Source organism: Sus scrofa, chromosome 4 (genome assembly GCF_054392235.1).
Source record: "Sus scrofa isolate SSC_HxYL_T2T_F1_AM1 chromosome 4, Sscrofa_HxYL_maternal_Yorkshire_Landrace_v2.0, whole genome shotgun sequence".
In the NCBI taxonomy this organism is placed as follows: Eukaryota; Metazoa; Chordata; class Mammalia; order Artiodactyla; family Suidae; genus Sus; species Sus scrofa.
This window is the reverse complement of record NC_139386.1, coordinates 117373838-117389542: the sequence shown is the minus strand read 5'-3', so window position 1 is coordinate 117389542 and position 15705 is coordinate 117373838. Positions and strand designations below refer to the sequence as shown.

Below are 15705 nucleotides of genomic sequence, written 5' to 3'. Positions count from 1 at the left end.
ACAGAACAGGGCAGAACATTGTCAGGGAGCCACCGCAGTTTAGCTGTCCAATGTATGGGAAGCACGACAGCTCCCTGCTCTGCCTGAGACCTCTTTGTTCTCTCCTCTTTTTCTTCACTCTTGGAAACACTCCAGTCATCATAAAGGCAAAAATAAAGTCTCAAAGATCCCGGAAAGAGCCTCGCCTACAACGAGCTCCTCACCTAGAAACGCTGTGTGCTCCCTGACCAATACACTGGATGCCCGTTTAATTGGAAGCGATTTCTTTATCTGTGTACTTCTGTAATTGCATGCAGTAGGTCTGTCATAATGGTACTACATTTTACAATCTTGAAAACAGTTGTTAATTTGCCCGAGAACATTTTGTATTAATACAGAAGCAACCTGTCCCACAGTGCCCTGGAACTTTCTTTTCCAAGGTGACTATATTATTTAAGAAAAAAATAATAAGTAGCAGGCTCTAGGAGTTGAACAGAGGGTGGTCCTGGGCTTCAGCTTGCCTGCTCTGCTTCCTCCTTTGCTTCAGAAGTAATGGGGATGCCACACCGTGTCCAACCCCATATCCCAAGGTATTACTTCTTGTAAAAGTTTCTTTGAGATGATGTTTAGCAGCAGCCCCCAGAGCTATAAGCAGAGGTAAGAACTCTAGAGGCATCCTGCACGCTCTCTATACAGAATAGGTAGTGTTTCCCTCTTTATCACTTCCAGAGAGGCACCACATGCATAAAAACAGAAGCAGTGTTTCCATTAAGGGTTAACCCTTAAGCAGGGCTTGATATGAAATAAGTAAAGTATATTTAAAGAATCAGCAAAGATGTATATCGCTCTGAGTTTAAAACCAGCCATTCAACTATTAGAAATAAAAGGAAATGTTTGCTGTTAGGGGTTACTAGAAGCAGTAACAGCAGCACCCATGGTGGAAGTGGTGGAATTGGGGATGGCTTTGATTACGTGTTGGCCATGGACTGGCACTCTGCTAAATGCCTTATCTACAGCATCTCATTTAATCTCAGTGTTCCTCTCATTTCATGCAGAGTCCACATAAAGTACATAACACATGGGGATAACATAAATTTGAACTAAGATCCTTATCTTGCTGTATGGTAATAACTGAATAATCTTGAGGAGTAGACCATCAAGAAATTATTGCTGATTGACATACTGACTCATGCCCTAACTTCCTTCCGGTCTCTTTAGGAGCAAGATCATGCCTGATCATCCTCTAAAAAATACCAAATCCTAACCCTGACTTGCCAGAGTCTTCTCATTAAAATAGAAGCTCCATAAGGGCAGGGACTTTGTCTTCTCAACTGCAGGACCTAGAACAGTGCCTTGTCTGCGTTGGGTATTTAACTTACTATCTGTTGAAGAAATGAAATGACTGAATAAGTGATGAACAAAGTCAAGCTCTAACAAAGACTAAGTTTTAAATGGATGATGGGCTTTACTTCTTGATTATAAAAGAGGGTGTGCCAGAATCTCTCCCAAAGATTGGGTTTGGAATGTCTGAATTGGTGACTCTCAATCTCCCTGTAGCTTGCCTGGATATTCATAATCACGCTGTGGGCTGTGTTTTGAAAAAGGAAAAAGAGCCTGTAACTCCATTCCTAGTGACTAACAAGTTTGAGCATTCAATATCTGGTTAAACACTAGACACAAATTTTAAATTAGGCAACTTCATTGTTGAACAGTATTCTCTGAGCCACCTATGTGTGCGGAGCCCAGACGAAGTGCATGGGGATAACAACTATGCAGTCAAATAGAGGGTTAGTGCCTCCCACTAACGTGGGACATCTGCTCTCTGACTGCCAAACCCTCTCACCTTGGATCTCTAAATGAACAACAACCCTAACCCTAACCCTAGCAACTTCTTATCTGCTGCTACTGGGAAGATGAGGTAAAAAAAGAATTGAGAATTAGATTTTGCGTGTGGGGAAACACATCATAACCTTGGTAGATGTTTAAGAAATTGGTAGAGGAGGCCCCACTGTGGTTCAGTGGATTAAGAACCTGACTAGTATCCATGAGGATGAGGGTTCAATTCCTGGCCTTGCTCAGTGGGTTGAGGATCTGGCATTGCTGCAAGCTGCAGCATGGATCACTAGATGTGGCTAGGATCCAGTGTGGCTGTGGCACAGGCCAGCAACTGCAGTTCTGATTCCACCCCAAGCTTGGGAACTTGCATATGCTACAGCTGCAGCCCCCCAGAAAAAAAAGAAAATTAAAAAAATTATGGCCTATGTAAGAGTCTAAGATAATTGGCTAAGAGTGGGCCAAAAAATAGATGCATAGATGCTTTTTTTTTTGGTCTTTTCAGGGCCACACCCACGGCATATTGAGGTTCCCAGGCCAGGGGTCCAATCAAGTTGTAGCTGCCAGCCTACACCACAGCCACAGGTGTGACTCGGGATCCAAGCCACATCTGCGACCTACACCACAGCTCATGGCAACGCCAGATCCTTAACCCCCTGAGTGGGGCCAGGGATCAAACCTTCGTCCTCATGGACACTAGTTGGGTTCGTTAACCACTGAGCCACGACGGGAACTCCAAAAGGTAAATTTTAATGTTTTTACAGTTTCAACAGTAAGTGTGCTCTGACGATTCTCATTGCACAAGCCTGTTCATTTATCACTGATCCTTGTGAAGAGAACAGCTATTAAGTTACTCAAATTAAAAAAAAAAAACAACTGTCAGTTGATGTGACAGATTACTTGTTTGTTTTCTTATATGCAAGTGTTATGAAGTTCTACTGGTGTTGTTAGAGCCCCGAGAGATTCTTGTTTCCCTTTCAGCTTCTGCTTTTTGGGGTGGGGGGAGTTAAAATTACGTTACATGATGCAAATTCTTTTCTTCAAATACCCCTAGATATTCCCATTTTTGCTTAGGCTAAACATTGTGAGGGTAATAAAACTATTCCTTTCTCCTCTAAAGAAGTTTTATTTAGAGAGGTCCCATTATGGCTCAGTGGTAACAAACCAGACTATGAGGGCATGGGTTCAATCCCTGGCCTTGCTCAGTAGGTTGAGAATCTGGTGTTGCCATGAGCTGTCATGTAGGTCGAAGACATAGCTTGGATCTGGGGTGGCTGTGGCTGTGGCCAGCAGCTACAGCTCCAATTGGACCCCTAACCTGGGAACTTCCATACGCGATGGTGCAGCCCTAAAAACAAAAAACAAAAAATGCCATTATAATAAGGGGATGAAATCACACTTTATTCATAGCATTTTTCATCACAGTGTTCTCTTTACATGTTACAGCCATCTCTGGGAAGACTACCTGCACTAAATGATGATGAGGAAAACGTTTTTTGACTTGAACTCGCACTCAAATGATAACAAGCTTTTGGCTCATGTGCTACTCTGTAGTGGATATTTGTGGCATGGTGCTCATTCTGAAAGAGAGTGGCTCATACACACTTTCAAATACTGGCGTCAGAGGAAACATACTTTCAGTTATTTCAAAGTTCGGGAAGTTATCATTGAAACAGTATCTCCAAGCAGACTTGGATAGGAGGTTAGATGGGAGAGCTGTGCACCAGCCTTGCTTAAATACTGTCAATCCAATTGGATTATGACCATAAATGTATCAGTTAAAAAGAGTTTGGCTAATATAAAAGTCACTGCAAAGTACAAAACTTGCATATTAGCATACCCTGCATTTCAGATGGATTTCTGAACAGAAAACATGATTTTTTTTTTTTTTTTTTTTTTTTTTTTTTGCCTTTCTGTCTTTTCTAGGGCTGCACCCACGGCATGTGGAGGTTCCCAGGCTAGGGGTCCAATCGCAGCTGTAGCCACCGGCCTACACCAGAGCCACAGCCATGCAGGATCCAAGCCGTGTCTGCAACCTACACCACAGCTCATGGCAACGCCGGATCTTTAACCCACAACCTCATGGCTCCTAGTCAGATTCGTTAACCACTGAGCCATAATGGGAACTCTGAAAACATGATTTTTAATTTAGCTCAAAGAACTAAATCTCAGCATATTCATAAACCTGTTGGTCCATCTGATTTTGCTTTGCTCCAGGAAAATTCCTTGCTAAATGCATCAGCACATTAATTGGTTCCGTTTCAAAATACCGAATGAAGATGTTCTCATGCCTTCAATCCTTAAGTGACAGCCAATTGTATTCTGAATTACAATACTCACAGCGGTTGCCCGCTCTGTTAGCCCTCTGTCCAGCTGAATGTTCTGGCTCCTTGTATGGAAACTGCAGAGTTGTATCCAAGGTTCTGAAACCTTCTTTAAGAGAATGGTGCTTGTAGTACTCCACAAGTTCCTTGAGGGAAGAAAGAGTCAAACACATGAACTAATCCTCAACACAGAAATACATACAATGTAAGGATGATCAGTTTAATGCTCAATTCTTCCATAAGCGTATGGCAGAGGAGTAAGTGATAATCTCTCCCTGGTGTCTTGATGGCTGTGATGCCCAACTAGTAATTGTCCCTGCTCCAAGCCATTTATAATGTGAGTTACCCCCTGTTGTTACTCAGCATCCTGTTAGCCTTCAGTCAGATGTAGTAAAAGAAAGCACACTCAACCTCAATTTCAGAACAGTGATTATTGTCCTTATTTATGAAGCACTTCCCTTTATTTTTGTTTAGAAAGGCAGCAGCTGTCTGATGAATATATAGCTATTGCTAGTTTCCTGCATTTTCTTTGAACATAGCAGAAAAACAAACTTGATCCGAAATGTACTTTTCCATGGTAAACCAAAGGTGTTAAGGCACAAATGGAACTTGACACTGTTTCTGGTTTATGATGATGCGTTACTGCCCTTCTCGTAGCTCTCTATGTCATCTGGTACTGACAGAGGTCAATAATGCAGTTCTCCCTAATTTTCTCTTACTCTTAATTGCCTTAAATATACACAAGCCTAATGTCACAACCACCCACCATCTTTCATAGAAAAATTTCAGGAGATTTCTTTTGAGATGCCGGTTTCATAGATTTTTGCACAAATCTGAATCCCTCTACTTTAAATGGAAACTGAAAAGTGGTTATCCCAGGATGGAAGAATGCGTGTTGTCACTGAGTGCTCTAGACATGTTTCTTAGAAAAATCTGAAATGAAAATAAAAGCACAATCACTTTTAACCTAATTAACAATGCTGCTTCTACAGTAGAATAACAGTGTAAAATAAAGAACATAAACAGTGTAGAAGCAACTCATTTCTTCAAAAAAAAAAAAAAAAATCGCACTGTCATCAACCCAGTACCATCATTTGGTGGTCATGTTCAAAGTTTCCAAAACAAATCAATTGGGCCAAAAATCACCCGAAAGAAAAGATGATTTATTTATGATCAAACTTGGATGAGTTGTGGAATGCACTGTGTGGGGAGTTCCCAGGGTCACAGAGATTAGGAAGCTACGGCTCCTAGGAGTTCTCACCCTTGCAGGGAAGTGAAGGGTTATGGAAGTTCAAAGGCAAGAAAGAGAACTTCCTTTTCCGAGTCCAGGGGGGAGGATGTGGGAAGAGTTCATGATGGATGAAGTTGGCTTAAATTGAGGAGCAGGTAAAATTTCAAAAGCCAGGAAGGAGGGAAGGATGATTTTAAGTAGGGAAGTCAGACAGGGACAGACATAAATGAAGACCGTGTGCCGGGATGGTCTATAAGGATACTACAAGGATAACTAAAGCAAAGGGAGACTTCACCTTTCTGTAAAATGGGGATAATAGACCACTTCACAAACCATAGCAAAAAAAGGTAAAGTGCCTGGCACAAGTCAATCATTATGCCAGCTACCATGATCCCATGTGCCAGGCTTTTTATATCGTTTTGTACATTCTTCACACGAGAAGCGGGAGATAGGCCTGGTCTCCACTGATGCTCCAGGCGCCGTGAGATTCATCAGCTTGGACAAGGTGGTGAATAAGCTGGTGTCTGTCTCCAAAGTCTGCGCTCTGAACCACATCACACTATTGGCAAACTGTGTGGCAAACGTAACTATGCGGAAAGGGAAGCCAAGAGAAGGAGCATGTGCTAAGTATCCACGGTGTACTAGGAACTTTGTTTTCTGACACCCAAGATGCTAGGGTTTTATACACATTCTAACCTAAACATTTGTTTTCTTCCATCCTTGGGCCCAGATTATGGGCATCCTTGAGGCAGCAAAGCCGTGGGGAATCTGACCAACTTAAAAAAAAAAAAAAAGTTATAGTAGATAGTTTTATATCCTGAAAATGACTTCAATGATCAGAATACGGCATTTCCACTATGGTGATTTTTATCATGGTTTACAAGGGCAGGGTCTGGAATTAAATTTTACTTTGAGACCAATATTATCATTTAACTTTTTTTTAATGCAGAATTTTGTAAGGTCTCTGGAAGAAATACACACCTTACTACTCTTTGCTTCAGCAACACTGTGTATAGAAATATATATATGTAAAATAATTCTTAATCTTAAAATTTAAACTGAGTGAAATGTGTTAGTTTCTTTAGCAAAAAAGTGAAAATCAACCTGAAAGTCCTTATAAGCCAATAACTTTGAACATCAAGGTAGTTTTGTTACAGGTGATAGAAATTTTATGCAGTATATTATGAATTAGTATGAATTAAACGTTCGTGAATGTCACTCAAAGCCACAGAATGATCATCCTGAAAGGGGACTGGTGATCATTTAATACCTACTCACCTCCAAATTTTACGGAAGAAAAAAGTTTTCCAAGTCCTAAGGTCATGTGGCTTGGTAAGCTGCCCAACACTCTCATCACTCCACTAAGCATGGATGGCATTTTAGTTCCATTTTTACAGTCTTCGGAGAGTAAATCTTTCTACGTGTTTCTCACTGGGTAGAATTAAATAGTGCCACGGTGGATCTCTTCCAATTTATGCCTTTATGCTTTCTGTATTTTAGTCTAATCCACCCCTGCTTTAGCAGTCATTGACCTTCAGGTACTACAAGTAAATAAGAAGACTCTAAACAAAAGAAATCGCTAAGCTTCCTTATCTCACATGGACACAGCGGTGTCAACAATTCAAGTCTCAGAAAAATAATGAGTGAGAGCCAGTCATTCCAATTACCAAGGAAACAGGCTATGGAGAGGATTTATAAACAGCATTTGGACATGGATTGTCTGGCGTACATGAAAATTAGAACAAAATTAATGCCTTGTAATCTGGATACAGGAATTCATTTAGAATTTGAATTTAATGACTTAGAAAAACAAAGATTTTGATTAACCAAGCAATAGAAACCCAAGGGGAAGAAGGTCAGGTCATAACCATCTGAAGCCAATCTTCTCTCGGAGAAACTGGCTAATTTAAAACAAATTCTGGATTTGGTTTGCATTTTTACATCATTTCCAAATGAAATTTAATTCCAGACCCTAATGAGTGTCATTAGGTAGGTGAGTCTAACTTTACCACCCATGATGGGAGAATACTGACCTACACTTAACTGTGTTACTTGATGCTAACAGGATGAAAGGGAGCTCCTTGAAGGTGCATGATTCAGGTTTAGAGAAGTCCCTAGTTGCCAGAGAGAAGTCTAAGGTGCCTACTGACCCTTCTTCAAGGGGGTGCTGGCTAGTCAGACAGGAGTTAGCTCTTCTGATCAGGTATCCATGTGGCTTTTCCCATTTAGGGTCAAAGGACTGCTCTATTGTGAGGTTTTGGTAAAGGTATATTTACTAATTTGCAAGCTTTTTTAGACCAGTTGAGTTCTTTTTGAATTCTGCAAAAACACAGTGATTTCACATAGTGAGGACTCAGTATAAATTTGTTCAACAAACGAACAGGAACAAAGAGAAGGAGGAAGCTCCAGACAAGTTCAGCTGTCTTCAGCAATTTTTGATGTGGTTTGCTAGACCTGACAAAAGTGCTCTAAGACAGATTTTTCAGCTCCTTTGTCTCTCTTTTCACAATTATGTTCTTTTGCTGGTTTTTTTTTGTTGTTGTTGTTCGTTTGTTTCATTGTAGCTTTGCGATTAATTCTTGATTGACTCCCTTTAACCCGCTGTCCTAGGTGCTTCCTTATGAAAGATCCCCAGATATGGAGGAAAAAAACAAGCATACGCATGTGTCCCCAGCAGTGGCATTTCTGATATTTTACACATACCATGTAAGAAGAGCTTATTTTAGCTCTGTGACAGCTACTTTTAATTCCCTTTCCAGAACATCATTGCAGAAACTTTTACTGCTCTCTGTTACAAATTATTTGAATTCTGGGTCTTTATTGCTCTTACTATATCACAGCTTTATATGCAGATAGGAAGGGGGTCTCTGTCCACTAATCCAGGTCAGACAGTATTTACTGGCTTTTCACATCTAACCATAGCGGATGAGGAACTTTCTTGAACTGAATCCAGGTGACAGAAAACGGAATTGATTGGCCTCTCCAGTGACTCTTCCTTTCATCCTCTTTGCTTGTCTCCTGTGATGGGAGTCCCTTTTGTCACTTTCAAGGTCAGCAGGTCTGGCAGTCATCTTTGGCCCTACAGCATTTTTTTTTTTTTAAAGTCTCGTATTAACTATAACACCGTGGAGCGGCCTCATTACCAGCCAAGGAAGTTCTGCAGGTGAAAGTCAAGCTGGTGTGTCTTGCAGTGCTGTGAGGACCCCCTGTGCATGCTTTCATCAGGTCTCAGCTGGGGCTGTCACTCATTATTTGTGCATCCACTTGCCACCTCCCTGCTAGGTTTTCACTTTAGGAAGAACCTCCTTAGGTCCCGTTCTCTCTGCACAGCCTGCTTGTTCCAGCAGAACACAAGTCTCTGCCAGCAGGGAGGCTGCCTGAATCTTGGTTGCCAATTTGAGAGGGTCTAACATCTTCCGGTACGTGATCTTGTAGCCCATCCTTAGCTTTTGAATTGGGAATGTGATGTTTACATCCAGAGAGTTTTTCTGACTTTTTCTTTCAACTCAAGATGCTTCAGTTTCTTTAAAACACCAATTCCTGTCTTGAAGCAATCCTAAATTTTTAGATACAGCTTTTAAGCTGGCCTATTTTGTAAGGCTCTCTCACACTCAGTTTTAACTTTAATGTTAACATCTGCAAAGTGCCTTGAGATGTTTTCCGGAAGGATGCAGGATGCATCATTTGATTGATGGTTCAATCAATGAGTGGTCCTTCCCAGTGTTACTCAAAGTACTTAGCAGAGCGCTACAAATGCATCTTATGTCCTATATCCAAATTCTTCATTATCTCAAGAAAGTATTTTGAACTTGAGAAACAGACCTGAGACCACTTTTCAGGAAATAACTTTTGCTTTACTGTCAGCAATGCATATATCATGACATGTGTATTGCTCATATGACATATGCATAATATTAGATGCTAAGTTGCACTTTTTAAAATTATCAGAATTAATAATCTTTATTTATTTGAAGCAACTTTAGTAACAACATAGGTTCAATTTAAATATAAAATTCCTATGAAATATCACTGTCATGTGCTAAAAATGCCACCTCATTGAAGTTAATTGTCCAAAGTAATGAAGGAGAACTGTAGCACAGATAACTTAAACAGCAGAAAATACAAAAAGATTTTCCATTTGACAGTATATTGTATTTTGTATGACATGAATCTAAACGTGAGATTACAGCCTTTTAATGCTATAATTTAAAATATCCTCCTCTACCTAAATTCGGAAACAGAGGCAGAGGAAGAAAAGCGAAAGAATATTCAAACTTTGCTAGGTGTCTTTCAAACAAAGTAAAACACACAAGAAACTGAAAGTTGATTGTTTGGAATGTGTCCTTGGTGTGAAGAATCATAAAGAGTGTGGACTTTGAAACAGTACCTAAAACTTGCCAATTTAGTTTACCATGAAAACTGGACAGTGTAAAAACTTAACTGGAATTCTTAAAGTTTTCAGAATTCTGGAAAATTATAGTATGATTCTCTTTAAACAATATTTCAGTGATCAAAATTTCCAAGAAACTAGAGAATTAAACTGACCATTCTAATAGAAAAATAAGGACCCCAGATTGAAAAGAACTAATCAATGCTTACCATTAAACTTTTAAACTTTCTATTTTCTGCAATTTGAAAAAAGCCATCTTTTGTTACAATCTTGATGTGCTTTGCTTCATTATTGTACCTGTGGGCAATGGATAGCTTATGAATATAAATGTGTTTTTAATCAGCAGAAATCAATAATTACCAGAGGGCATGCCCCAATAACATTATAGGAATTAATTCTGAAGACAAAATATATACATGTGCCAATACAGTGGTGACAGCTAATTAACAAAATATATTTACTAGGTTGGCTGAAGATACAACCATTATTTGAAGATAAATTGGGGGAGGGGTAGATTTGACCAATCACCATACCCAATTTATTTATAGGATCAGTTTGAGAATATGGAAAAACAAAAGCAAGCAAAAGCTAGTAATTTATACTTCTTAGAATTTACTAGAAATATATACACACATCAAGTCACCAAAGTACAATGTTATGAAAGAAATCTAATGTGCCAATTAGCAGCCTATAACACTTAATACTATTTTTTCTAACAGATACTTTCAAGTATTAATGAACTGTCTGGAGAGATGATACATTATTTCTGCTGCAATTAGAACCTTGGTTTTCAACCTTAGTGCTATACATGTCAGATGATCTATGCAATTATGAAAACAGGAAAGCTATTTCTGTAAAAGTACTTGTCCTACTTACTTAATGCTAATTGCATATTCTCCTGACTCTTTGGTCCTGTGCCTCACAAGGTAAGTACTATTTACCCTATTAATAAGTTCAGTCTCGGCCTGCAATCTTTCCATCGCTCCTGCATACCTGTAAGAAACAAGACACAGAAATTCTGGGTAATGTACCTGGAAGAGAACAGAGGCTAAAAATAAGTATCTGTCAGGATTTCAATGGAGTGGCAGATCTGAGCTTTTTACTTCTATCCTAATTATGTGACCTCAAAAAATGCAGAAAAGGTCCTTTAATTACGTCCAAACACAAATGCTCTACGGAGATTGCAACAGTGAAGTAAACAATGCCTACTACACAGTAAGTATTTATCAAATAAATGGAGAAAGAGAGGAATCAGTAGGTGTTAGGTCAGGGAGAGAGTTGTGAGGAGTTTAGGGACGAGGAAGAAGACTTGTAGGGAAGGACGGCCTGTGTGAAACACACACACACGTACACACATACACACCCCTCCAAAATTTTACCTTTTCTATATTCAACAGTATGAAATAAAATCTCCTGTAAGTATCAATTTAAGAAAATTCCAGTAGCAGTTTATTTTTAAATAATTATTTTTGGATTTAAGATTAATCTATATAGTCCATGGTGTTGATAACCAATTTTCTTAAAAAAATTATGAGGGAGTTCCCATCGAAGCCCAGCGGAAACAAATCTGACTAGTATCCATAAGGACACAGGCTCGATCTCTGGCCTCCCCCAGTGAGTTAAGGATCTGGCATTGCCGTGAGCCATGGTGTAAGTCACAGACACAGCTCGTATCCAGTGTTGCTGTGGTGTAGGCCAGTGGCTACAGCTCCGATTCTACCTGGGAACCTCCATATGCTGTGGGTGCAGGCCTAAAAAGACCAAATAATAATAATTTATGAGTAAAATTTTTAAAAACTGTATATTTTTAAAACCAGAACTCTCTTTTTCCTAAATTATGTTGGCCTTAAATATACCCAAATTCCCTAACAATAACAGGCCCAAATTTAATGTTAAAATATTCTTAAGTGATCCGGAGTTCCCGTCGTGGCGCAGTGGTTAACGAATCCGACTAGGAACCATGAGGTTGCGGGTTCGGTCCCTGCCCTTGCTCAGTGGGTTAACGGTCCGGCGTTGCCGTGAGCTGTGGTGTAGGTTGCAGACGCGGTTCGGATCCCACGTTGCTGTGGCTCTGGCGTAGTCCGGTGGCTACAGCTCCGATTCAACCCCTAGCCTGGGAACCTCCATATGCCGCGGGAGCGGCCCAAGAAATAGCAACAACAAAAAGACAAAAGACAAAAGACCAAAAAAAAAAAAAAATATATTCTTAAGTGATCCTTCACGTCAAATACAGGTTGAGCATTTTTTGGCAAAATAGATCAGAGATTTGGGGTAATAAAAGTAAAAGGAAAACATTTTATGTTTGGATTGGCCATCTTTCAAATCAATATTGCAGAAAAATTTCTGATTCACTTACAGACTCATGTAACCCAGTGTAAATACGCACTTCTAATCTATAATAAATCCTTATTCAAATATGCATGGTAGACACCGAACAAAAGTTTGTTGAAGGAGGGCATGTGAGGCTTCCACCAGGTACAGACAAGCTAAGAGCATCTTATGTAGATGGTACCTTGGTTTACAAGCAAAGTTATGATAACCCATGAACCATTAGTGCCTAGTACAGTCTGACTCCCAGCTTCCTCTTCATAGTCCCTAGCCTTCTTTCAGGTTCAGGAATTCTGTCTTCACAGAGACCCTGGATTCCTTTTTGGAAAACTCTCCCCCTCCACCAACACACCTTCCTTGTCATCATTCAGGTTTAGAGTCCCCTCTGACTGTCCCATCTAAAGAAGCTGTCCTGGATCTTGCAGTTCTCCACACCATCATTCTCATTACAGATCCCTAATTTCCTTCATGCATGTCTGGCAATTAGTATATAGTATAAGCATCTTAAAGTAACACATGGACTTGGTTTTTTTAAAAGTCAACTCATGGTATAAAATTATAGTGAAAAAGCACTACCCTGTCTTACTAGCATTCTATCCCAATACTTCAAGTATTTCACCTTTTTTCCTCTTTTGTTAAAAGAAATTCTATTTGAATATTTCTAATTCTGTGTTTGTTTGTTTTGTCTTTTTGCCTTTTCTAGGGCCGCTCCCATGGCATATTGAGATTCCCAGGCTAGGGGTCTAATCAGAGCCGCAGCAACCGGCCTATGCCACAGTCACAGCAACGTGGGATCTGAGTCGCGTCTGCAACCTACACCACAGCTCACAGCAGTGCCGGATCCTCAACCCACTGAGCAAGGCCAGAGATTGAACCCACAACCTTATGGTTCCTAGTCGGATTCCTGCGCCATGACGGGAACTCTGAATATTTCTAAATAACATGACTAAACTCTAATTTCTTAATTTATCAGTTTTAGATATCTGAAAGGAGAATCTCTCTTTCACCACTTATGCTCATTCCTTCACAGTGCTTTGTACTTTGACAGGCGGTGTGGCAGTGTACAGACAACATAACTTGGAATCCTGCTGGTACCACTTAGTAGCTGCTTGGCCTTAACCTTTGTTTCCTCATCTGTAAAAATAACGATAATAACTTTCCTTATACAGGTGTTAGAAAAACAAAACATGTAAAATAATGGGAGCTCCCTGTGGCTGAGCAGGTTAAGGATCTGGCACTGCAACTGCTGTGACTCTGGTTACAGCCGTGGTGTGGGTTTGATCCCTGGCCCGGGAACTTCCACATGCCGCAGGCATGGACAAAAAATAAAATACTAAGCCAAGAGTATGTACCCTGAATGTGTTGTTATTCTATGATGATTATAACTATTCTGGGGTCTAAGTAGTTTTTCTAGCTGGAGACAGCATTTCCCTTAAACTCATGATGTCTAAAAACTAAGAATCATTATCTACTTTGCTCCTTGTTTCTGTTAGTGATAAACAATCCTAGCCTCTAAGTGACAAGTGAGCTTCACAGAGACTCAAAGCTTTGGACGTGGATGCATCTTGGCCCTCTCATCTTAAGTGTTGTAAAATGTATTTTTAGGATCTGCTGTCCTCCTGGGCTAATTTTTAGTTTCAGACAGTGGAATCCCACTTTCCTCGCCCCCCTCAGCTTCATGAAATCCACTCCTCTAAAATAAAATGTACATAGTCCTCTGTGGCAGTTATAAACTTTGATTTATAGCTAAGTATATGCACTGGTACACACACCCCCCCTCTCTGATAAAGATATAGAAAGGTTGATGATAAATAAATTCATTACGATGTTTTGTTGCATCTGAAAACACATTCAGCCAGGACAAATGGAAATGCAGTGTAGTTTACTACACCCATATTTAAGGCGTCCTCGAGCTAAGGGTATGGTATTTCAACTTAGCTACATAAATGATTTTAATACTTACCACGGTTGGCAAGAATAATCTACTGGTTTGGGCACCTAGGATATAAAAAGGCAAAAATAGATTAAGTTTACTTAAGGGAAGCTTTTAGAAATCAATCATTAATTCAGTTCAGCTGACTCAGCGCTATAAAACCCTAAGTAGCATGGTCCTAGAACGATCCCCTGGCAATATTATACAGAGTGAATCATAGTATATGTCAGATAAGTAGAAAATAATTCATTTCACTTTAATTCATTCTTTCATTCATTTTACTGCCACTGCACCTCCAAACGGAGAGATAACAGGAAAAATACGAATTTTAATCTCTTGCTATTTATTATTAAGGCATTTTAATCCTATCATAGAAAATGAAAATGTTAGGAAAACCAAATAGCACACTGCTTTCCCAAGAAATTAGCAAAACAGGCAAAATAAACAACCTACACTGGAGAGAGACTCTTACTTTGCACCACAAATTTTAAATTCTGATTTTGAAGTCTACCAACTAGAAAACATTGTATTTTTTAAAAAGTTACAGAAAATCATTCGTTTTTCCCTTTTCTGAGATACAGCTTTGCAAAAGAGACAGCATTTTCTATGTAAGTGAAAAAGAAAAAGAGAACTTCTAGTTGCTGCTTCCAACTAGAAAATGAACACAGCCAAAGAAGGCATACCAACATTCATAAAACAACAAAATGCATATTCCCCATTTCCATGAATAACCTGAGGCTGATGTACACATTCCATGGTATTCCAGGGACTTTTTGTATTGGGTGTTTAAAACTACTGCTGCCCTGGACTGGACCTGAGGTCTGGTCAGTGAGAATATATTTCTGGCTATGTCCATTTTTAATGTGCTGTTTCTGTTCTTATGTTCCAGGTTAAAAGAGTTTAATATATGTAAGATTTTCTAGTCAGAACATCTTTAAAGTTATTAAGATTTAAATATTTTATCCTATGGATCACATTTTAAATTTCACCACCACATAAAATCCTGATACACAGCAAACCAACATTGAAAGTAAATGACACCATTCAAATGCTGCAAATATCTTCTTATACCATTTTTTTCCTCCACAAATAGAAATCAAGCTTCAACAGTGTCCCTTTTGATAAGATATGCATGCCCTCTGAAATCTGATGGTAAAAATTTTTTATTCCACCTTCCCTCTACCTCTCTGTATTCATCAAATGTATGCTTATTTCTAAACCAATCTCTGAGAGTTCCCGTCGTGGTGCAGTGGCTAATGAATCCGACTAGGAGCCATGAGGTTGCGGGTTCGATCCCTGACCTCACTCAATGGGTTAAGGATCTGGCATTGCCAAGAGCTGTGGTGTAGGTCGCAGATGCAGCTGGGATCCCGCATTGTTGTGGCTCTGGCGTAGGCTGGCGGTTACAGCTCCGATTAGACCCCTAGCTTGGGAACCTCCATATACCATGGGAGCGGCCCTAGAAAAGGCAAAAAGACAAAAACAAAACAAAACAAACCCCCAATCTCTGTCTCCTGGAGAACAACAAAAAGCCACAGAGAAAGAAGAGGGAGAACGCAAAGAGCTTCAGCATATCTTGAGCATGGATTTTCTTGGCTGGGAAAGAGCCACAAAAGTAAAGGGTAGCATAAAATTTTGTTTTTTCAGCTATGACCCTTTCATGGCCAGAGTGGGATCTGGTCGTTTT

The 15705-nt window shown here is 39.7% G+C and overlaps 1 protein-coding gene and 1 long non-coding RNA gene across 12 annotated transcripts in view; one reads left to right on the top strand and one right to left on the bottom strand.

Annotated features, from left to right (window-relative positions):
* Positions 1 to 15705, bottom strand: part of VAV3 (vav guanine nucleotide exchange factor 3) — a 373539-nt gene that overhangs the window by 21243 nt on the left and 336591 nt on the right. For all 10 annotated transcript variants that reach the window (XR_014844590.1, XR_014844591.1, XM_085023765.1 and 7 more), the window contains 4 exons: positions 14049 to 14083; positions 10634 to 10750; positions 9967 to 10054; positions 4153 to 4282 (listed from right to left, as the gene is read on the bottom strand). Coding sequence is in view for 8 of the 10 variants with exons in the window: in XM_085023765.1 (XP_084879891.1) it covers positions 4153 to 4282; positions 9967 to 10054; positions 10634 to 10750; positions 14049 to 14083 (370 nt within the window). In the remaining 2 variants the exon portion in view is untranslated. The remainder of the gene's footprint in view (positions 1 to 4152; positions 4283 to 9966; positions 10055 to 10633; positions 10751 to 14048; positions 14084 to 15705) is intronic.
* LOC146404212 (uncharacterized) overlaps positions 1 to 15705 on the top strand; it is a 131578-nt gene that overhangs the window by 40252 nt on the left and 75621 nt on the right. The window lies entirely within an intron of this gene.